Here is a 25,200-nt window from a genome sequence, read left to right on the forward strand (position 1 = left end):
TCATAAACCCCGAAATTTTACTAAAAAAACTCGCTCTCTATGGAATTCGTGGTGTAGAATTAAAGTTGTTTAAGAGTTACCTCTCAAACAGAAAACAATTTGTAAATATCGGAGCATACAACTCTAGTGTCAACAACGTCACTTGTGGGATGCCTCAGGGTTCTTGCCTCGGACCACTTTTATTTCTGATCTATGTCAATGACATCTATAAAATATTCAGAAATTGCAAAGTATTTATGTATGCAGATGACACGACCCTTTTACATTCAGGAAATAAAATTCCTCAAATCATAGATGTAATCAACTACGATATGAACATATTAAGTACCTGGCTATCAGTGAATAAACTACAACTCAATACTTCTAAATCAGTTTGCATACTTTTCAGACCTTGGCAAAAGCCATTGGACACTGTGCCATTGCCAATAAAATTCAAACAGGATGAGTTAAAGTTTGTCGATTCAGTTAAATACCTCTGAGTTTTAATTGATGAGCATCTTTCATGGTCTAACCATATACTAGAAATCAGCAAATCATTAAACTCCTATGTATACGTATTTTCGAAAGCAAGGTATTTCGTACCCCCTTATGTAATCCGCATGTTATATTTTTCACTTTTTTTCTCTAAATTAACTTATTGCATGGAAGTATGGTCATCTGCCACTCAAACATCTCTACAACCCCTGATAATTGCTCAAAAGAAAATATTGAGGGTAATGAGCTTTGCCTCATTTAATGAGCACACTATGAGCACATATGTACAAAAGCACTTATCACTGATAAGAGGTTTTCTTTTCCTTCACCCCCCTCCCTCTCCTCTCGCCAAAAACTATTTTCTTTCTTAATCCAATCTTTGTAATGCGTTTGTAATCTTTGTAAATGTTTCTCCCTTTATACATTCTGGTTTTTTTCTTTCTGTTTTTCTAACACCTGTTCTCCATAACCAAACTGTTGAAGGGACATTACCGGATTTTGTAATCAGCATGGGGTCTCCCATTCGTGTCCTTATCAGCACCTCTACTTTATCCATACTTTTTTTATCTCCCCCCCACTATCAACGACCCTTGTAAAGTGACTTGCATGGTCTTTCTTAAAAAAACAATTCTTTTTGCTGGCTCCTTCTGAACTAATTATACAAACAATTATGAACTTCTCACAGAAACTCAGATGAAACTCCTTTGTTGGTGAAAGCAACTTTCCTTCTTTTTCATTAACTGTGGTTAGCAAAGTACTGCAATAGCAATGTCACATTAACAAATTAATGAATGGGAAGACAATAAATGAAATTTAAACAAATATTACACAATGAAAAATTAATTTAACCTGATATCAAATTTTCTATATCAAATTATAAATAATTTCGAGAGGTAAATTTAAGTGGAAACAATAATTCGATTTGGTTATGTGGATAGTTAACATCAAGTGTAGATTCTATTTATTTTAATTTTTATTTTTGTCTAACTTTTTCTCTGTATTATTAAAAATTTGCCATTGAATAAAATTTAAAAAAAACCGCTTAGAATGAAATTCTCTAATATCAGCTTTGGGTTGCCATAATTCATTTTTTAATTTAATAAATAAATATATCTGCACCTATTTTGGCCGATATACTTTGTTCTTTTTATCTTTCTTTCAAAATTTTATTGGCAAAAAAAGAATACAACATAATTTTTGTGCCAGCAATCTAGTCTTAACACGCACACATTTCCATTCCAGCCCCCAAGGAAACGTCATGGCAAAACTTAAACCAAGGTGGGAAGGGCCATGTAGGGTTCAGAAAAAAATTACTCCTGTTGTCTACTTAGATGAAGATTTAAATAATAATGTTACTTGCAAAAGTTAATGCTTGTCACATCAAGAAGTTCGTCAATGACGATCAAAGTATTCATGTGGTGGCAGGAGCGTAGCCAGAAATTTTGTTCGGGGGGGGGGGGGGAACCAAAGTGATAGAACAATAGATTTGGCCATCTTTTTCCCCTTTTTTGGTAATTTTCTCACATTTCGGGGGGTGGGGGGGGGGGGTACCAGACCCCTGAGTCCTCCCCCTCGCTACGCCCTTGTGTGGTGGATTCTCAACATGTTAACAATAACAAGAATTTTATTAGTTGATGTTCAAGCCACAGATCGATAGAAACCAAAATATTTCCATTGGGGAGAATGGTACCATTCAAAATTTTGATGTAGTAGCATCAGCAGGGTGTCTACCAAATGCTAAAAACAAAATTCTGTGACTTTTCGGGGAATTTTTGGTGACTTTTCTGTGACATTTCCTCATTCGCAGGGCTTCCACCATAAAAATTAGAAAAGTAAGATAAGGGACGGCACCCCCCTTAGACAACACATAATCATGGCATAATAAAATGAAAAAATCCCTAGAATTTTTTTTTAATTTTAAAATTAATTTTTTTTTCATAGCACACTATTTCAGTATCCTGTAAGATTGACTCAAGCCAAAGCAAAATGACAGAAATGTCTTGGTTAGAAAAACAATTTTTGGCCAAAATAGGGTCAACAACCACAGATAATACTTTTCTGTTCTCCATTCTTTTTTGGGAGTCTTCCACAGTCCAGTCTGTCAACTCTCTTTCAATACACATGGCAAATTACGAAGATATTTATTAAGAATGACGCTCTTTCGATACCACTTCCAAAAGCAAAATGTGTAAATCACAAGGTCCAATATAAATAAGTCAAGGTGGACCAGATGGTTTTACTACATTGTCAATCCCTTTTAAAAAGGATTTGTTTAAATTTTAATGGTCAATGCCAGTGTAATCGTTTTTAACAAATGAAGCACTTTCATTTGTAGCTCTTTACTTGAGCATTGTAAATATTGTTTGTGCCTCTGCATGTCCTAAAAACGCAGAAGAAATTGAATGATATTAGGTATTATCAAAGTCACAAAACCTAGAATAGGTCTATGTACCCAACTGCTTTGTAATGTAAACTGCTGTTGCACCTATACACAAAATGTGCACCATAATTTTGACAATGAATGTTAGTTACTGTCCGAGACCCCCATGTAGTAAATACAATTTTTTTTTTTCAACCAGGCGGAAGTTTTCATTGACTACTCTACTCGTAGAACCCACAAAATAAGCAAATGAAAAATTACTAAACCACCAAATGGTCCACATGCACCCTGCCCCCCCCCCCCCAATAAAGGGTCTTAATGAAAGGAGGATTGCAAGTAAATTAACAAAAAATACCTGAATTTTGTTTCAAATTTTTAAAAACTTAAATACAACACCCCATAGAAACTGGACCTTAAGGACTCAAGCCACATAAGCCTCCCCCCACAAATGCATAAGTGGATAAAGGTTGTTTTCCTAACAAGGTGGGGTGTCCATCTTCTGCCTACGCCAATAATTGTTTTAATTGGGGGTGATCGTTTTCTCTATCCCCCCCTTCCCCTCCGTATACCCACCCACGGCTTCAATCAACTTTGCAACATCACCTAAGCCCTCGGGTTATCACGAGTATTCAATGAAATCCATTGCTGCATATGACCTTGCGAGTTGTATATACAGAAATCTGGCAAGCCCAGACCCCCCCCCCCCCCCGACACCTCATCAATGTTTTTGTCTTATCAGAGTTTCTTCAAAACCTACGACAAAATTTTCTAAAGCAAGCTCTGTACGTGCTGTAAGGAAATATACTTTGTAGTTGTGTTAAGGTGTGGGTGGCTGCAGACACCCATACTTTTGCAGTGTTTTGTTCTTGTTTTCAGTTAACAATTCTATTGATAATGGAGTTGGTTGAGCCTAACGGCAGGATCATTTACTATTCTTATGTGACGTCATGACTTTGTCCTGACGACCTTGACCATGACGCCAGGGGTCGTTCCCTCCATTTTTCTATGACATCACCTGAAACCAAAGCCTGGGAATGGTTGGCTCCTTTGGCTGCCGGACCTGTTGTGCCGTGACTGCAGTGGTTTTTCCGCTATATAAGAGAGGTGTGCCACTGCATCGATAGTTCTCAGTTCATGCGCTGTTGCTGGTTACCTCCACATTACGAACTTAGACCTTTTTTAAGGTGAGTGAAGCCTATTTTTTGCCGCTACAAATATTCAAGATAGGTTGTTTAATAGTACAGCAGTTACGATTTATGAATGCGCCGATATGAATGTCTCGGGTCCCTCTGTTGGTCGTCAGATGACGTCGGACCCAGTTACAACTCGTAGTGAATATATACCCATGGACTCTCATGATCTTATAGAACTAAATGAATTTGCTGGAACATATCCTACGTGTCCACCCGTGGTGCCGTTTAATTATTCCTTTTCTGCGAATACCAAAACCCAACAAACATCTAAATTGATCGTGTTTTCGGGACTAGAAGATGTTGATGATTTTCTTCGTAAATGCAGCGAATATTTTTTGTTGATGGAAGTACATGTCAAACGTGCTGAAATTGCCACCAGTGCATTTGAAGGACGAGCCTGTGTTTGGTGGTATATGATTGGACAAAGAGAATGGGAAAGAACAAAGGGAAATGACGCTTGGTTAAGTTTTCAAAACTTGTTGTGTCAGACCTTTTCTTCTTGGAAAAACAGACTGGATATAGCGCAAGCTTTGTTCTCAAGACAATACTTGGGTGGATCGTTTCAAGACTTTGTTCTTCAAACGTTGGAATTTTATCATCAGTTTGACCCTCATACCTTAGTTACAGATCAAATTGAATTCATCTTGCAACAACTACCTCCGTCAGTGCGTCGGGATGTATTGGGACATAAATCGACTTCATTACAGGAGTTGTTCGTCGCACTTGAACAATTCCGATCTTCTGAAAATCAGGGTCGTGGAGGTTCAAGAGCTGTCTTTACTACCCGTGGACGAGGATCCGATGGTGTTCGTCGGTCAACTCCGCGACAAATTATTTGTTATCAATGCAATCAACCGGGACATTTAAGACGTCAGTCTCCGGAACTAATGAGTCTGGTTCTGGGAAACGGACAGTGAGTTGCGTGCAAGAGGGTCACGTAGCTTTTTCATTAAAATCCCTTGATGTTTTTTTATACCCAGTTGTCCGTATCGAAAACATTACGGTTCAAGGATGTGTAGATACAGGAGCCGATGTTTCAGTGATCAGCGATAAACATTTTTATAGGCAACCTTATGTGGGAGGAAAATGCACATCGGCTTCTGGAGAAAGTTTGAGGCCGGTCGAGAAGATACCGGTAGAAATTGAAATTCGTAATTGTGTGGTCAACACAGAATTGACGATAATACGTGGACTGCCTATGGATTTTCTTGTTGGGAAAAATCTTTTAACTCAGTGCGAGTTTATTGTAAATTTTAAGACTAGAGAACTGCAAGGAGTATTCCAAATTTACAGGGGAAAGATACAGTGGCACAAAATGGATAAGTTGGTGGAATCAGCCAAGGTTATGCTGGAACAAAAAAATGAATTAAAAACTATATTACAAAAATTTCCTGATCTCTTCAGAGAAAAACTAGGTCGAACATACGTGATAGAGCACAAAATAATTACTCATGATAAACCAGTCTTTAAAGCGCCGTTCCAACTACAGCGATGGAAGAAGGCGATCGTAGAGGAACAAGTTCGCGAGATGTTTGAAGATGGCATAATTGAACCTGCAAATACGTGCTGGAGCTCACCTTGCTTCCTTGTTAAAAAGAAAACGGGTGATTGGAGTTTTGTAATTGACTATAGTAAAGTGAATAAAATAACCGTTATCCACTTCCCCAAATGGATGATATTTTACAATGTATCGGAAGTGCGGAGTTCGTTACGACGTTAGATCTTTCCGCGGGTTATTGGCAAGTGAATGTACGATTGGAAGATCGAGATAAAACAGCATTTTTGACTCACAACGGCATGTATAGGTTCCGGGTCATGCCTTTCGGATTAAATAACCCCCCCCCCGCTACCTTCCAGAGGATGATGACGCTAGTGTTGGGGCATCTGGTTGGCAAGTGTTGCGAATTCTATCTCGATGATATCGTCATTTATAGTGCGAATTTTCGGGACCATTTACTCAATTTAGAGGAAGTTTTTCGTGTCTTAATAGAGCGGGGCGCACTATAAAACCGGAGAAATGTTGTCTGCAGAAGAAAGAAATTGAATATTTAGGACTACTCTTGTCTAAAGAGGGGTGGCGCGTTAGACCAGGAAAAGTTGAGGCAGTAAAAGAATTTCCGATTCCCGTTAATACCAAGAGTTTACAAAGATTTTTGGGACTATGCACCTGGTTTCGCCAGTTTGTTCCAAGATTCAGTGATATTGCTGAGCCTCTTCACCAACTTACAAAAAAGGGTGTAAAATTTATATGGACAGACGTCCACCAAAAGGCATTTGAGAAGTTAAAGATGCAGCTGTTGGGTGCTCCTGTACTAAGTACAAGAAAACCAGAATGTCGAATGAAAATCTATTGTGACGCTTCAGGAATTGGTCTTGGTGCCGTCTTGATACAGTGTGAAAAAGATGTAGAAAGACCTTTAGCGTTTGCTAGTCGAGCCTTAAATAAAGCTGAACGAAATTATAGTGTCACTGAACAAGAGGGACTGGCGGTTGTGTGGTCTTGTCAGAGGTTTAGAGGTTATTTTTCAGGAGATGAGATAACTGTAGTGACTGATCATAAAGCCATTTCACGGTATTTAGATGCCAAACAACTGAAAGGATGGCTTAGCCGTTGGGCTCTTATTCTTAATGAGTATCCTATTCGCTTTGAATATAAAAAAGGGACTGAAATGGCAGTGCCAGATACATTGTCTCATCATCCTTTTATGGGAGATGTAAGTGAAGTAGATTTTGAAGAGCAAATTGATAGTCGGTTATTTCTATTTTCTGTTCTGAACGGAATAGAAATAATACAAAATCAGAAAAAAAGAATACGAGGACATTATAAGTTATTTTCAGAAATTGCATAAAGGAGAAATCGAACCTGATGAAAGATTGAACAAATTCTATGTTCTGGAAGAGGAAAAGTTGTATTATATTGCTTGTGGACAGAAAAGGTTGGTGATCCCATCAGATTGTCGAAATAAGTTTTTGACCGAAATGCATGACCACCCAATATCTGGCCATTTTGGAGTTGAAAAAACTTATAACAGATGTAGACAACGTGGTTATTGGCCAAAACTGCGGAAAGATGTCAAGAAATTTGTCCTTAGTTGTCCCATATGTCAGACCTGCAAGTTTGACAATGTTCGTAAGTAGGGCCATATGCAATCTACTGTGGCTAGTTTTCCTGGACAACTAATTGGAATTGATACCATGGGTCCGTTCCCTGTGTCATCTCGAGGAAATGTCCATTTAATAGTAATTGTCGATTATTTTTCTAAATGGGTGGAAATGTTCCCTATTAGAAGAATAACAACCAAAGTGGTGAGTAAAAAGTTTATCGAAGAATATTGTTGTCGCTTTGGGTTTACAAAATATTTGGTTTCTGATAATGGGAGTTGCTTCATATCTCGTTTCATGAAAGATATTTGTAGAACCTCACAAATAGGACAGAGGTTCACAACTCTGTATCCTCCGCAATCAAATCTCACGGAAAAAATGAATAAAACTATAAAACAGATGATATCGTGTTATGTGAAGAAGAATCATAGGGACTGGGATAAAAATTTACAATTTTTCGGTCTAGCTATTTGTACTGCTACATCTGTTACGGCTGGTAAAACTCCAGCAAAGCTGTTCTTGGGACGAGAGTTAGCTTTGCCATTTGATTGGGCAATGAGCACTCACGTTTGGGATAAGGCTCAAGAACCAGCTGAAATGCTTGAACAAGTACGGTGACAAGTAAATAAACAACAGCGACGCCAACGACATTATTATGATAGGACAAGAAAACAACAACAAATTTGTGTAGGACAGAAAGTTCTAGTACGAAGCCATTATCGGTCAAAGGCTGATGATAAAATAATGGGAAAATTGATGCCACGATGGGAAGGTCCTTACATGGTATTCCGTCAAATAACTCCTATTGTTTATCTCATTGTGGATGATTCAGGAAATGAAATTGGAAAATATAATGTCTGCAACATCAAAAGGTACATTGGTTGTGAAGATGAACAATTCCATACGTTTTATAATGAAATTTCTAATTTTGACCTGCATAATTTTTCTAATCAAACTTTCCAAGGTTCTAACTTAGTTGCACAGAGTGGAACACCCAGAGAGGTTGAATTAGAGGATGTAGGATCTCCAGCTATTCATGACACTTCAGATATCAGAATATCAGATATAGTGCCGTCCCATCGTTGCCTTAGGCCAAAGGTGATTTCTATATGTGATACTTCAGTTCTACCTAATTGTCCATTGAGTGTTTTGTCTTGCTTCAATGTTCCTTTCACTCTGGGGTGGCAAAGAGAGAGAGTACATCGAAAACAAGGAAATCACTGTGATATTTACTACTATTCACCTAATGGAGAAAAATTTTGAAGTGGAAAGGAGATAATGAAGTACATTGAACGCCATTGCCCAAGTCTGTCATTGGAGAATTTCTGTTTCAATGGATGTGTCTGCTTGCCTGGTGATGTGGGCCGAATGGCTGGTGTTGGTAAAAAGAAATGTTAAAATGAAAATGTCTGTACAAATGTATGTGTATAGATTGTTCAAATTGTTCATGTATAAAGTTTTTATATTTATATTAAGGCGCCTTAATAACATTAATACAGTAAAACCTCATTAAGTCATCACTCTGATAAGTTGTCACTCCGGTTAAGTCGTCATTTTTCTTCAGACCCTTTCAGCTCTCATAGACCACAATGTTATTAAACCCTCGTTTACTCGTCACTAATTTAGGTTAAGTTGTCACTATGAAAAAGTTTGAGAAAGAGGAACAGACTATTTTTATGGCTCCCATTAAAAAAAGAGCTTGTTAACAGCATTGCCATATGCTTAACTATATACCCAAACGGAACAGTTTAAATAACGAAAGTTACGTTGGGGAAGTTCATTTGCTGAGTAAGGTTTTTGGAATGTTGGGGACTGTTCAAGCTGGATCTCATTTCTGCCTGGGCTCTATTGGAGAAACTGGACAAACCGTGAGACACCCAAGCTCTGTTGCAAGAAGCAACGTAAGCACTTCGTCCCCTCACCCTAAGTGGGGGGAGAGGGACTACGGTATCTCCAGCAAAACCAAAATTTATTGACATGTCAAAGATTACATATAGTGCAAGGAAATCAAAAATTATGTAAATCGAAGAATCAAATTTATCAAGTTAAAGTCAAAGTGCAACGTGCGGGCGGGCACGGATAATAAATAATCATAGAAAGCATGGACTCTACTAATTTACGGCTTGAAATTTAAACAAAATATCTTTGCTGAAAAACCAGGCATTCTTTCCCAAGTTGAGGTCTGTTTACTTTTCTCTGCCCAGGGTCCCTCCATCAAGTCAAAAGTGTTCGAGATTACTTTGTAGTTGCATAATGAACTACTGATGAAGAATTCAAACACTAAAATTAAATTTGATGTATATGTAAAATTTATGTGCAATAGTGAGTTCTGTTATGAAGAAAAACTACTTATTCAAACAGTTGCTCTGTTAGTCTATAAATTAAAAATTACTAGTTTAAATCAAAGTGTACAGTACATTTCACCACAATAATTTAAGTAATTAGAGATAAAAAAGATAAAAAATTGCTATTATTTTTTCTTTCGCAATATATAAATTTTATTAATATTGTTATTTCGATTCATACTTTAATAAATGTCATATCACTTTACATTTTCATACGATTTTCATAATATTGCACATTAAAACTGGTGGAACTCCGCTTAAGCCGTCATAATTTTTCGATAACTTGAGGTGACGACTTATCGAGGTTTTACTGTATTTAGTTTGTTTCATGTTTGTTGAAAATTGCATGTTGATTTTTTTTCAATTTGCTGACCTTTTTTCAACTTGAGAATTGGTGGGATAATTTACTATGATTGTATGTATGTAAATGTGTAATATTTGTAGCTTAATGAGAAAATTCTGTGAATTTTTCTTTTGTGGGGGAGGAAAATGTAAGGAAATGTACTATGTAGTTGTGTTAAGGTGTGGGTGGCTGCAGACACCCATACTTTTGCAGTGTTTTGTTCTTGTTTTCAGTTAACAATTCTATTGATAATGGAGTTGGTTGAGCCTAACGGCAGGATCATTTACTATTCTTATGTGACGTCATGAGTTTGTCCTGACGACCTTGACCATGACGCCAGGGGTCGTTCCCTCCATTTTTCTATGACATCACCTGAAGCCAAAGCCTGGGAATGGTTGGCTCCTTTGGCTGCCGGACCTGTTGTGCCGTGACTGCCATGGTTTTTCCGCTATATAAGAGAGGTGTGCCACTGCATCGATAGTTCTCAGTTCATGCGCTGTTGTTGGTTACCTCCACATTACGAACTTAGACCTTTTTTTAAGATGAGTGAATCCTATTTTTAAACCTAGAAGTTTTTGTAAGATGACCGACGAAACGAGGACGTGGCCCGGTGTGTCACAGTGCACCCACACTCATTGAAAGCATGTCCTGTGAATGCACAAAACTACTGAACACACTATTGATCGATATTAAGCAGTGTGCACAACAGCAGCATTGCGCTGCCACGCATAGCAATAGTGGGCTCAAAACAGAGCAAAAGACCCGAACGATATTGAATGGAGCAGGGTGTGATTATCGAGCAGTTTGTTCAGTCAGTTCAACGATCGGCGCCGATTGTCGAAATCGGCAGTTTGCCGTTGGAATGGACGCACATCACCAGATAGGGATATGCATCAGAAGAAAATGCAGTCTCGATGGAATGTGCATGAATGAGCCCATTTTTTTATCGATTGCATTAATGTGCTGTAATATGACCACCTGGGATCTCTTACAAAATCAATCTTAATGTCCATTTAATCTTGTTTAGGCCCCAGGGTTCGTTGGCTACCGGAAACCACCGAGGCTTCCGCTGGCGATCTAGTTCGGGCCAGTTAGTTCGCTTAGTCTGACGGTCGGGGGGTGGGGTCTCCTAGCCGTCGGACGAGAACGGGGCCAAAGGTCGGGCTGCCAATGTCCCATATAAATTCCGGTTTACATCCATGTCAGAGATCCCAATAGCTCGTCTAGTTACCTTCTCTTTCCCTCTGGGGGGTTCCCGTGTCTCGTCGAGTCATGGTCGTCAAACTCTATGTTAATTAATTGTGCAATATAATGTAAATGATTAGCAAAGTGTTATGTAAATGTGCAATATATTTTACCTCCACGCCATCGATGGGTCCTAGGACCATCTCATGGTCTATAATATCATGAGTGTTTATACAATGTGCAATAGGCCTAAAAGTTGTGGATCCAGTGTTATAAATTTTAAAGTATTTCCTTTTCTCTCATGAAATTATATAAATTAGATGCAAGCTCAATACCGCACCTTCGACCTTGTGATTGGTTCTTTCATGGGGCATTATGGGAATGCTCCTGTATAAAAACCAGACAGATCTGCACCAACAGCACCTTCTTCCGACTAACCTACTGTTTTCATCACTAAGGCGTCACGCCCTGTGGAGGTGTGAGCCAGATCGTCTCTCAAAACAATGAATTAAAATTGGAAAGGTGTGCTTTTCGCACCTTGCCCTTCTCATCGCCTGACTTCATGTGATAATCCAACGTTGTCGTGATCCCGTCGCCTGTGGATTGGTTAGTGGCCAGACCGGCTACCCTTGGACGTTTGCCTCCAATTTCCTACGCAGTGGCTGAGCTGTGGTCTCAACACGTGTTTCGAGACACCAAACCCGTCCGAACCTGGTGCCGAGGAGTCTTCTGCCGTGAAGTAGACATTTTGCAGCCTCTTGTGCATAATGAGAACTAATACATGAATACCTGGACATGACTGTGAGACCGTTTAGTTTTATTGTTTTGTTGTAATATTGAGAGAAAAGGGTTAAATGTGATAATTGTTTGTTAAAATGTTATACTAATAGTTAACTGATAATTGAATAAATATTTATAGTTTAATTAAAGTCTTGTTTCATTCATTATTGTCATCCATCCATGGTTACTGGGGTAAAAATGATAAAGAACCAGGAAATGCAAGATAAAAAATGCAGTGCGCAGGCAAAACGTATTGGTGCAGGTAAAATAAAAAAATTATAGAAGTAACGTTTCTTATATACAAGAGCTGAAACCATAGTTTAAGGGTACAAACATAGTCCAGCCTATTTTCCAATTCGGAAGGAAGCACAGTAGAGGGCTGATCCAGCCTGGGGACCAAGGGTGTACCGGGGGGGGGGGGGAGAGACTTGAGGGTGTACACCCCCCCCCAAAATGTGAGAAAATGACCGGAAAAAGGGAAAAAGATGATCAACTCTATTGTTCTATCAATTTGGTCCTCCCCTAAACAAAATTTCTGGCTACGCCCCTGCCGGTGACATATATGATAATTCTCATTTTTGTTTTTTCACACTATAAATTCACTATACAGGGCTCGTGAAAAATTTAGTCTGAGCACGCCAAACATCTCAGCTTAGGAGCCCTACTGCAAGATGTGGGGATACTAGACTAGTGTTTCTCAACTTTTGGAATCCTGAAGCATGGTTGATTTCTTTTTCTTTGTTGAAAAAGAAAATTCCCAGGCCCGGGAATACACAAGAATAATGGGTAAAAATGAAGCAATAAACCACTCACGGCCCAGTTTGGAGGATGCCAGGGCACGGCGGTTAAGGAACACTGCACTAGACTAACCAAGGACCCTTTCGAAGGACGCGGATTTCACATATTCTTTTCCCTATTCACATTTTTCGAAGTCCAATATTAGACGCTTGTTATTTGCTCTATTGTCATGCTTAGGTGTCCGTCTAGATCAGGCATCTTCAATCTGTTGTTTGCAAGCACCCCAAGTGCTCAATGCTCGTGTCCGATTCTGTGCTTGCCAGCACTTGATCAACGTTTCATTTGAACACCTTCTGCAAATTGCATTCAATTATTAAAATCATCCGGATTTCATGCATTCGTATGTCAAGCATGACGTAAGAGTGCTCTTCTTTTGATGATGGGTACAGGCAGTGATCACGACTGGAAAAAGGTTAAAGACCTCTGATCTAGATCGCAAGCTTGTTACCGCATTCCAATGGTTCTCTTCTGTCAGCTGCCTCACTTGCGTAATTCATGGTTCATCCAGTGCCGTCTTAACGAATGGGGCATGGCCCGGGAGCCTCAAGAGGGGCCTCAAAAAAATGAGATCTGGTTGATATTTTCTAGATTTACCACGTAAGGCCTCCGAAAAACCGGGGGTCCCATGATACTTTTAAGATGACCCTGGGTTCATCGGCAGCTGCCTAAGAAGTTTAGCAGTTTTTTTCACCATATAATAGAACTACTTTGGAGCATAGGTTTTGTGCGCACATATCAATATTTTCAGCTCGCCATGATGCTCCTAGGAACCCTGACGCACACTTTTGGAAGCATTGTGGTACTGCTTTAAATTCTGCCTAAAAGTTACTTCGCAACACAATTAATGGCAAACAACTCAGATGTCGGTCTTCTCTTGAACTCTCTCGCATGCGTATATTGTATGATTTCATCATTTGCTATAGCTAGTCGGTAAAGATCGACGCGATCAAAATAAAAAAAAAGGATGATAATTTTTTTAAAAATTGTTTCACAGGAGAAAAAATGGCCCTGCCTTCCTTATTTCACACACTGTGGTGCGTGGCGCTGAAGTAGAGGCATTAGTAGCCTCTCTTAACTTCAGGAAATGGCCCCTGGGTGGGATGGTTTAGAGACAGATGTAGATGGCTTTTTCTCATAACATGCTTGCCCGGTATGCAAGAGAGCCTCGGTTCGAGTCCCGGCAGAGATGTGATGACTTTTCTTTCCGAGTTCACCTCAGCATAATATCTGGAAAATAACTGTTTCCTTGATATCTCAAGCTGAGAAAAAGCCATCTATATCTCTCTCTAAACCATCCCACCCAGGGGCCATTTCCTGAAGTTAAGAGAGGCTACTAATGCCTCTACTTCAGCGCCTCACGCCACAGTGCATGAAATAAGGAAGGCAGGGTCATGTCTCCAGTGGTGTAGATGGTAGCATGCTTGCTCGGCATGCAAGAGGGCCTGGGTTCGAGCCCTGGCGGAGATGTGATGACTTTTCTTTCCGAGTTCACCTCAGCATAATATCCGGAAAACAACTGTTTCCTTGGTATCTTGAGCTGAGAAAAAGCAATCTATATCTCTTTCTAAAGTTCAAATATATGTCTGCCCAATATCTATTTACCTATTCTCTAAACTGATGTCACTACTACCGATTCTTTGCATTGTAGTGCAACCCAATCACCACACAGAGTTGATAGTTCTGTTTGGGGATACAATGTTAAGCAACATCCCAGCAATAATTTTAATTGCAGATACAGGGTATCTACCAAATACCAAAAGCAAAATTCTGTGACTTTTTGGTGACTTCTCTGTGACCTTTTCTCATTCGCAGGACTCTTTCACCTGTCCCTCCCCAAAGGATGGGGCTGACAGAGCTGCAGCCCTAAGGCCAGCACAATCACCATCGTTACTTCATGCTATAAATTTACTATAGAGGGTCCCCCTCAGTGAAAACTCTGGCTTGTGGACCCGCCAAAGATCCAACAGCCCTACTCTACGATGTGGGGGGACGATCATGTCCTTTGGATGAAAAACAAATATTGTTCCCAAGAGGACTCCCTACTGCCGTGGTCTATTACAGTCCCCCCCCCCCTAGGAATTATCACGTGATCCTGAGAACACTGCTTTATTAGGGAGAATACTACAGATGTTGAAAGGTCTGGACAAGCAAAGAAAGAAAAGTTCTTTTTTGTTCATCCAGTCTAAAATTTAGATTGGATGACCACTACTATGGCAACCCCACCGTCGCCGCAGTGGTGGTCGACTGAAGTTGGTTTTCTGTGGTTCCCAACTTCAAGGCGCAAATGAAAGCCGATCTCCCCGTTAAAAAGTCTTGCTGCAGAGAGCAACAAGCGTACAATGTTACAATTATTCATTCATTACACTTCACTCACTACGAGTTGAGAAAAACTCATAGTTTAAAAAATTGATTGCAGATAGCAGCACTACACATAACAACCATTACACATAAACAAACTTCATGGAAGGTTCACTATACATACACATCATGTACCAATTCGTTAAAAGTTCCACAGAGGAATATGGACGAGGTGCATGTCTGGTTTAGTAGTAGTAACTTCATCTGGATGTATTCAGTGCATTCTCAAGGGACATTCTAATACTCAAGCATTTAAAATCCCATTGATAGGGCGTTCCAGTTGCCTCTTTGGTTCCCACTTCTGACAAGAGTTTTTAAAACATACCCCTTATTTGGGCCGGTTTTGGGCATTTGAATGTCCGGCCGTCTATAAAGCATCTCGGGTGCTATAGAGTTAATATTTATATAGCTCACAGAAAAAAATCCTTGCATAGATGAAATAGTGGCTTTCTGATGGGCCCAAGTATTAAACTTTTTTCCCCCTTAAATTTCTACACTAGAAAGGTATGGTAGCCAAAAAGTAACTCATTTCTTTGATAATAAAGGGTGATTCTCCACACGGGTGGAGGGCTAATCCACAGCAATTTCTTATAAAAATGATAATGAAATTATCTTAAAAAGCCAGCTCTTTACCATCTTCAAGGAAGTCATTTTCCCCTTCAAATTTGGAATCCAAGCTGACAGTCATCAGTCGCTGTTTTCCTTTCATGCATCTGATACGTTGTTTACATGACCTGAAAGAAATAAATTCAAAAATTTGTTGTTAAACTTCTTGACAGACACAACTCGTACACCATCAATAAAATACATATACTTATTCATTGAATTTAGCTGATAACAAAACATTGTAGAAATATACAGTAAGTGGTATTGTGGTGAATGAAATGTCATCTAACATTGTCCCAGAGGTTTTTTTTTTTTTTTGTTCACTCATGCATATTCTGAAATTATTCAATTTTTAAATATACTTTTGTACTTTTTTTGAAAATAAATTTTATCAAATGATAATGAATACAAAACCTGTCACACAAACAATACAACAGTGGTTCAGATCCTACCTGGTGATATAGAATGGCCGATGTTGTAAAGTGATGAGAATGTACATTAACATTTGGTGAAATATCATTTGTTGTAATTAACACTGTTGATATCCATTAAACTGCTAAGAGAGTTATTGAAATCACTGACACCAAAATATTTTAAACCAAAAATTAGCCTCTCCTTTTATGATAATTCTTTTTTGGGGGTGTGCTTTTTGTTTACTTTTAACAAGACAGCTTCACATTATATCACTTCATAAAAAAACAGTGAAACTTGTATGAAACAGAATGTCAAAAGACTTTAATAATATTCTATTTTAGACAGACTTCAGTTTTATGAAGGTGCAAATCAAAACACTAATCATTGAACAGACTATTTTGATTCTGTTTGAGAAAGGTTTCTTATACAGTGTCAGTCTTAGACAGGTTTCACTGTACTTTATTTGCTGGCAAACAAAGTACATTATGCCATATTTAGGTGGTGTTCCATACCACCATGGAATGACAGCAAACCAGAACACAACTTGATGAGCAGACACACAGGATATCTTCTTATTCAGCCTTTAAATTTAAAAGCAAAAGTCACAAGTCAACATATACAGTAATCCGCCCATCTGTCACTGGGAATAATACAATCAATGTAAACACAATCACTCAGCATCATACACTGTCAGCATCAGAGGCAGTAGCATATCCAGGTTTTTGTCAATGGGGGAACAAAATGGTAAAAGTTGCCTTTTTTTCTGTTCCTGATCTAGGTGCAAATTTAAAATTATGCATTTGTTGAAAGTACTTTAGATTTCAATAAAAAAAATTGAATTTAATTTATTGTCTATTTTAAGTTTTTGTTTATTTTTCAAATTAATTAATTACTTTTGATTGATTCAATTTATTTTTACTTTTTTAATCAATTTAATTTTTTTTAATATTTTACAATTTACTGCATGCTTATAAGAATACAAACCCTAGGACCACAACAGGTAAATTGTCCACCAAAGTAACTAGGAAAATAAGGTCAAATAGTAAAAAAATAAATAAATAGAAAAGAAAAATATAATCTAACACTTAAAAGTTTAAAAGTTCTTCCACACAGGCAGAGAGATGGCGACTAGCAGGAGAAGTAGGACCACTCAGGCAGCGCTGAAGCATGCTACTGGATCATCAATGCATAATGGCGGAAGAAATTCGATTCATAGCATGGCTCTCAAAATGACTGGTGGGATTAAATGCCACAAGAATGAAATGTGGTGAAATGAAATGCCATCATACACAGCATGACTTCCCCTTCCTGAACTCATGCTGATTATCCAACAATATACTATTCTCATGTAGCCACTTCACCAATTACTTTTTAATAATCTCCAAAATTTTCAAGAGTGAGCTCATCAAACTCATTGGACGATACTAGGACACAGCTTTTTTCTATTACTATTTTTAAATATTGGAACAAAATTAGTAAGCTTCCAATCCCTTGGGATGATACCCTTAGCAACACTATTCCTTTAAATCAGCGCAAAACTGGCGCCAATAATTCATTAGCACATTCCCTGAGGACCCTGGGATAGATATCATCTGATCCTGGTGCTTTGCTCACACATACATTTTTTAGAAGATTTAGGACCTCCACATCTTCCACTTGAATATTGTTGATGATTTTATTACTCCATGCAACACCTGTACATTGAATATCATAATCTCCATTAAAAACAGACACAAAAAAGTCACTGAAAGCACTACACATGCCTACATTACTCTCTACCCTAGATGCTCCTATCGGGGGGGGGGGGCCAACTGTCCCCTTACATAAATTATTGGCATACCTAAAAACTGATTTTAAGTTGGAGACAATGTTGTTATCTGCCAACCTAGATTAGACTTCCTTTTTACTATCCCTTATTGCTTTCTTCAATGCCCTTCTTTTATCAGTAAACAATGACAGGTCACCTTGTCCACTTCCATCCTCTCCGAATGCTCTTTTCTTTTCAAGATAAAGTTTACGCACGCTATCCGTGAAACATAGCCAGCGTGATGTGCAAACACATTTTTTTTAAACAAAGGGAATAACGTTGTGCAAAACAGAGGACAGCTTCATATTAAATTATTCCGACATTGACTTACCACCCCCTTCTGATTCCAACCAATCTTTGAAAACTTCTGCCAATCTTCCTCTCAAAACATCAAAGTTAGTTTTCCGAAAACAACGAACTAGTCCTTTTATCAACCTTAACCAAAGAAAACACAGAGCCGACAAACTCCCAGTGGTTTTCCACTCTCACCATGGGGAGTGCAGGAATTTTCAGCTACGTTTCGCAGTGATGTTGACCAACAGACCATCAATGATTTCAAACACCCACCAGTTTGAGACATAGGACGGAAAACATCAATATTACTGATTCGGTTAATATTGATGCTTTAATATTGATTCGGTTAAGACCCTTTTAAATCGCTACGTTTCGCAGTGATGTTGACCAACAGACCATCAATGATTTCAAATGCCCACCAGTTTGAGACATAGGACGGAAAACATCAATATTACTGATTCGGTTGATATTGATGCTTTAATATTGATTCGGTTAAGACCCTTTTAAATCGACATTTCAAATAACAAAAAAATCAAGAAAGGTGACGATAAAAAATCAACAAAAGTAAGGATAGCACAAACAACAAATGTAACTTAAGTGATGCTCCAAGAAAGGAATTTAGCCTTTAGAAGAACCTTTTTGGAAAATTAAATAAAATAAAAGGATGATTTTAAAATAAGATGAAAATGAAAGAACGAGTGAGCATGTGGGGAAATAAGAATGGGAGGAGGAGAATTTTTTTTTTGTAGTTAGCCTTTCCTGCTAGTCGATTCGCGAACAGCTTTTCCATAAAATACCTCTTTAACCAAAAATCTTTTATTCCAAGGGCCTTGGAAGGGAGCCAACAAGAGTTTTTTCTTTTTAGTCTGAGTATGCTCCTTCAGTTCAATGAAGGGAAAAGAAAATAAGTGACCTTGAACCCGTAAAGTTCTTCCTTGAAGAAAAGAAAAATGTTGACAGCGAGACAGCGTGAGAGATAGAGGTCGTGTTTTGTTTTTTTAAAAAAAGTGGAAAAAGTGACCTGGGCCTGAAAATACGTAATAAAAGTAACCAGTTTCTGAAAAAGTGACCCATACTAAGCCCTGTATGATTGACTTTCAAGGTATGTGCAAAAAAGCGGAGGAAGACCATAACCAGCATGCTTAGTATGTTCAAGGGAAATGTGTGGAGAAAAAAATTTCATAGTTCAGAACTATGAAAATTAAATTTTAAAACGTAAAATGATTAAATAATAGTTTGGACAAGAATGAAAATATATTGAGAAAAATTATATACATTTTTTTTAATTCCTGTCGAAGGATTTCATCTCCCCAGTATATAGCCACAAGATAATTATCAGGTTGACTTGAGTTGATATTCTCATCATCAAAAGGCACAGTCAACACTAGAAGCTAGAGAGGGGAAAAAAATTTAAAATAAAAACTATGTAGTATGCAAACATTGCGAAAAAATGTAGGAATTATAATTTTGTTTACAGTTCATATACAATGAAAAGATCAAATTGAGTGATGAATACAATAATATACAGGTATTAAGCAGCATAAAATGTTAGCACTATGAATTGGAGTGTGAAAACATTTTAATATAGGTAAATTTCAAAGAAAGAGAAGGAAAAGAAAAAAGGTACCAATAAATATACCCCAATATTGATACATATTAGGGTAAAATTCAACATTCAATGGCTTTCAGTAGAAAGTTAAGGGCTCTGGGTAATGCTTGGGTTTCAATCTCATCAATTTTAAAATGGGAAACCAAGCACTTCTTTTCAACAGAAAGGAAGAGGATGAAAATCAACAGTGCTTGGTTTCCTATTTCAAAAATGATGAGACTGAAACCCAAGCAATATCCAGAGCTCTTAGAAACAACTTTGGCCAATGGGGAAAATCTGGCTCAACAGACCAATCCCGATGAGGCAGTGCGACTCACGCAGGGAGAAGGCACAAGTAGTAGCTTTTGCCCACAGTTTACGTAATTCTTGAAAATGTTCACCACTCATGCGAACGAAACGTCAAAAGACAAAACTATACTTCACGTCAGCCAAAAAACCAGAAAAATTAGAAATTAAATTCTAATTTAATTTTCTTTAATCGCTCAAAAATTTTAATTCAATATATTTTTTTTACATTGCAAAAATTTTGTATTTTTGTGTTTATAATGGATCGGAGATACTTTGAGAGTATGCCATGAAGTGCTACGGATAGGAATTTTTGTATTCAAGTTGAGCCTGATCAGTCAGATGTTTTGCTAGAGGACAACGATTGGATTCGCACATTAATAGCTCAGGACAGGTTTTTGGGTAAATATTTACTCTGGCCATTGTCATTGGGTTAATCATCGCCCAGCTTTGGCCATGGAGACCAATTGTGTGATGGCATCCTCCCTGTTGGTCGTCGCCCTCTACCTCAGTTAAAATGTGAAATATGTTTTTAATTTAGAAATATTTGAAGTATAATTATTAGAGCCCAGAAGTTCAGGCAAAATGCCATAAATGCTTTTTTTGGCCTTTTTAAAACATTTTTTGGTAAAAATGTTTTTTTGAAGTTTTCATGACATAAATACCTATTTTAACATATTTTTAAGTTTATTAGTGATTTTCAGTGGTCATAATCTATAAAACTTCAATATTTTGAGCATTGAGAAAAAGAATTGCACTTTTTAAAATTTTCCAACTCTCTTGGTACTAATTATCATCAGAAAGTCCTGACTTCACCCCTTCCAGCCCCATTTAAACGCGAATAAGTGATCTGGGAGAACTTGGTGTTGCCATGCATTAACTTTGCTTTGACAGGATGGTGTTAGAAGCGAATGATTTTGTTTTAGATGAACGCAGCCCATATGCTTAACATGAACATGTCTCGCTCAGGCATTGGACTGCATTCATGGGTGGAGATAGCCCCCCCCCCCAGCGCCAAAGGTGGAGTCAACTGATCTAATGTATAAATGTATATATGAATTGACATCATCATCATTGTGCCCCCCCCCCAGACTTCCAAGTCTATCTCCGCCTATGACTGTATTGTATAAATACAGCTGACCAATGACTGTCCCAAGAGGTCATCAGTGGATATCATTGCTCACACAAGGTGGAGTAGGAAGCCCATGTTGTTCTGCTGATTTTATTTTTTACACTGTAAATGCACTGCAAACAACCACAGCTATTTATATTACATACATATTTAGTATTCGATTAAATTTACCAGTTGCCCTCAGGGGTGTGCAACAGATAAGTCCACACAGGGCCCCCCCCCGCGCTTTAAAGAGTCCCACATATGTGATGATATAAAAATAGCTGATTCGTTTTTCTACATTAGAACAAGGTAGCTATGTTTCAACTATAGAAATGATAGTGATTTCAAATAACACAGGGTGTTTCAAAAATAATCATCCGATTAAAAAAAATCGTAACTATTCGGGTTTCAATCCGTTTCGATCGAATAATGTATAGGTAGAAAGAGGGAAATCTCGAGTTTCACGCAGTTGCTGATAGGTAGCACCAACACTCTTCCTTCGGCTGTCACTTCAGTGTGCATCAAGATTGGTTTTTCCCACAGTTAGAAACCGATTTGGATGACTTCATTTTCCAGCAGGATGGGGCACCACCCTACTGGAGGTTGGACGTTCAAGAATTTTTGAACAATCACAGTCCTAAACAATGGATCGGCCATAAAGGACCTGACGATTCAGTTAAACATCACTAGCCTCCCAAGGTCACCAGACCTCACAGTGTGCGATTTCTTCTTGTGGGGTCTATAAAAGACTACGTTTATGCGCCTCCCCTTCTAGCTTAGCGTTACATTAGCCTAACTAAAGATACGAATAATAGCCATGGATGGAAACATGCTTGCAAATGTTTGGGACAAATTTGACTACTGTATAGACATATGCCGTGCATCCCAAGGTGGACATATTGAGCACATTTAATTTTGTTGGTAAAAACTTTACGATTAGCCACGTAATATGAAATTAATTTCAAGTGTCTATGTGTTCACTATTTTTCATAATATATGCATTCCAAATCAGGTGATTCTTTCTGAAACACCCTGTATAACAAATAAACAAGAATTATTCGACACTCGAAGAAGCCCCACAGGTCATTTTCTCTACAGGCTCCGCATCTGGTAATTGTGGTCCTGAATTGACCTATTAAAGAAGGTTTACTGACATTTTATTTTCGGCCTGAAATTAGTTTAACTTGCATTATAGTGCAGTTATTATAAACCATAATTAAAGAAGTGGAAGGATTAAATGCAACCAATTCTTCAGCTAGTTTTTAGACCCTTAATACCTTGGTTTTAGTTATTTTTCTTTTCCACTGATTATAAAAGCCTTTTTTTAGTGCTTATTTTAGGCATTTTCAGTGCCTTTTTGCCAGCCTATTTTGACCATTTTTAGTGCCTAAACTTCCGGGCTCTAATAATTATACACGAAACATGCAATATTTACCTTCACACCGATGGTGGGCTATAGACCTCTCTATAATCAATATTATCAAAAATTTGCTTAGGAGAATTTGCATATTTTATCGAATTTCATGAAAAGAACTGAACTGAATGTAAAACCACTGCTTCTAGGCAAAAATGCAAATCTTGTACATCAAATACGTAAGCGTACACATGTGTGTAGGCGGAGCCAGTAGAGAAACAGGCTTTATAAGCGCGCGTAAGTTAAGACACATTTCGTTTGCTAGCACACCTCGACGAATTTCTTGGTGTTATTTTGCAGCAATCGGTTAATTTCAAATTGTAACAGTAAAAATGAGTAACCACCAACGTTTAGATGATGGAATGAGGTGGCGAATTGTGGGGAGGCCAGAAGAAGGCCAATCTCAAGTCCAGATTTATAGAGAGTTCAATTTAACGCCCAGCGTCGTGTGTAACTTATGGAAACAGTTCCAGGATACCGGATCCATCGAGAGAAAGCCTGGGCAAGATCGTCCAAGAGCCACGACGGCCAGAGAAGATCACCATTTGTCGATTATAGCGAGGCGTAACAGGAGTGCTACAGCTTCTCAGATCTCTCGTGACTTGTATGCAGCCACAGGAACTCGTGTATCAAGGGTGACTGTTTCCAAAAGACTTCATGAGAGAGAGTTGTTTGCAAGAAGACCTGCTTTTTTGTGTCCCGCTCACTTCTACGCACAGGAGAATCCCTTTATCATGGTGCATAGAGATTGGAGTATGGATCGATGGGCGACCGTTCTCTTCACTGATGAGTCCCGGTTCAGCCTAAGCACCGATTCTCGCCGTACGTTCATATGGAGAGAACCAGGGACCCGCTACCTACCCTCCAATGTCTGCGAAATCGACCATTATGATGGAGGAGGTTTAATGGTCTGGGCAGGCATCATGTTGGATGGCCGCACACCACTCCATGTCTTTGAAAGAGGCACTGTGACTGGTGTGAGGTATAGGGATGAGGTCTTGGATCGCTATGTTCGCCTTTTCAGGGGTGCAGTTGGCCCTGAGTTCATTTTAATGGACGATAACGCGAGTCCACAGAGAGCTCTTCTGCTCGACGATTTTCTAGAGAGTGAGGATATTCGCCGGATGGATTGGCCAGCCAGATCTCCAGACCTTAACCCTATCGAGCATGTCTGGGATGCTCTGGGGAGGGCAATTGCAACTCGCAACCCCCCTCCAGGTGTTGGAAAAAAAAATTTTTTTTGGTTGTAGTTCAATATATGTTCGTTATGTCTCGTCACTATGCTATTTTCATGCCTAAGCCAGATGTGGAATTAAATGAAGTCTTTAATCAAATTGAGTTTTTTATTGAGCGACACTGCACACTGCGCTGACAAGGTTATGGGCCGCGCATTATAATGATACGCAGTGTGATCATCATATAACCCAGCGGAATGTATTTCCAAAAGTGAACTTCCCGTATTCGCCAGAAGGGGACTGCTGCCGAAAAATATTAACTAATTTTTCCCTATCGTTTCCGGAGATGGATTCCGACTTCAAGTTTTCTCTGCTCAGGCCGGGAAATTATTCTTCATGGAAGTACGATATCAAAGTCTACCTAATGGACAGGGGTTGTTGGTCCGTCACCGAGAACTCTGAACTGCCTATCACCAAAGGAATGTGTCGTCGAGAAATAATAGACTATAACCTGAGAAAAGGGCGTGCATATTCTACGATATATTATGCCGTAAAACCACAATATCGTAATCTCATCAGTGCTACAACGGATGGTTCCGAAGCATGGACAATTCTACATAACCACTTCGAACCTAAGGCCAGAGCAAGAGTCATACAACTACTAGAAGAGTTCTTCTCGCTTCGTTACGATTAAGACGTTGATACAAGCATCAGTGTTTTTAGTGCCCGACTAAGGAACGCTGTGCAAGCGCTAAACAAAGCAGGCCATCCACTCGAGAACTTATATCAGGGTTTTCAACTCATAAGATTCCTGCCTCAACGTTTTCAAGGCATAGTGCAGCTGATCTACCGGTGGGATGACAAAGATTTCGTGTTCAATAACATCGAACAAGAACTCGTATTGGAGGAGAACAGATTACAACAAGCCAAGAAAGATTTGGATGTACATTCCGAAATTGGAATTCCGAATTGGCCGCTCGTTTTGCCAAGGAACAATGCTGAAAATGACAATTTCAAGAAAGTTAAGAAGAAATTTATGAAAGGATCTAATAATATATTCACGTTTTCTATGAATACCAGTCTAGAATCTATATTACAACAATAATACAACCACATGATACAATCCATCTGTATGTAAAATTTCTTTGTAACATAAATACAAAAAAAAACAAAAAAAACTGTATATTGAACAATTATAAACCGACCTAAACCATAATAGGCTGTTGCTAAGAAAAATAATCTACGGAGAAACCCTGTAGACCTACTGGAAGGACAGGCATGTCCCTTGAGGTCAAAAGTGTATGTTTAATGTGTTTCTGTATATGCTTGTATATATGTTTGTATGTTGTTATTAAAAAAAAAAGAAAAAAAAAAGGAAAAAGAAAAAGGGGTAAATTAAATCTTTCCCAACATAATATGTGGAAAAATGATGTAAAACACGATGTAAATGCTCTAACTTACCATTTTGATGACGATACTAATTTATCAAATGTAACTTTTGCAGAGCATAATGAATATTTAAGT

The 25,200-nt window shown here is 38.5% G+C and overlaps 1 protein-coding gene across 2 annotated transcripts in view; it reads right to left on the reverse strand.

Annotated features, from left to right (window-relative positions):
* Positions 1-25,200, reverse strand: part of LOC149074672 (uncharacterized) — a 363,805-nt gene that overhangs the window by 20,985 nt on the left and 317,620 nt on the right. For both annotated transcript variants that reach the window (XM_089247127.1, XM_089247128.1), the window contains exons 24-25: positions 19,355-19,470; positions 15,592-15,692 (exon numbers count right to left, since the gene is read on the reverse strand). In XM_089247127.1, the coding sequence (XP_089103253.1) occupies positions 15,592-15,692; positions 19,355-19,470 (217 nt within the window). The remainder of the gene's footprint in view (positions 1-15,591; positions 15,693-19,354; positions 19,471-25,200) is intronic.

Source organism: Pholcus phalangioides, unplaced genomic scaffold (assembly GCF_987345545.1).
Source record: "Pholcus phalangioides strain wild (caught in Gottingen) unplaced genomic scaffold, Ppha-v1.0 ptg000017l_1, whole genome shotgun sequence".
Lineage (NCBI taxonomy): Eukaryota > Metazoa > Arthropoda > Arachnida > Araneae > Pholcidae > Pholcus > Pholcus phalangioides.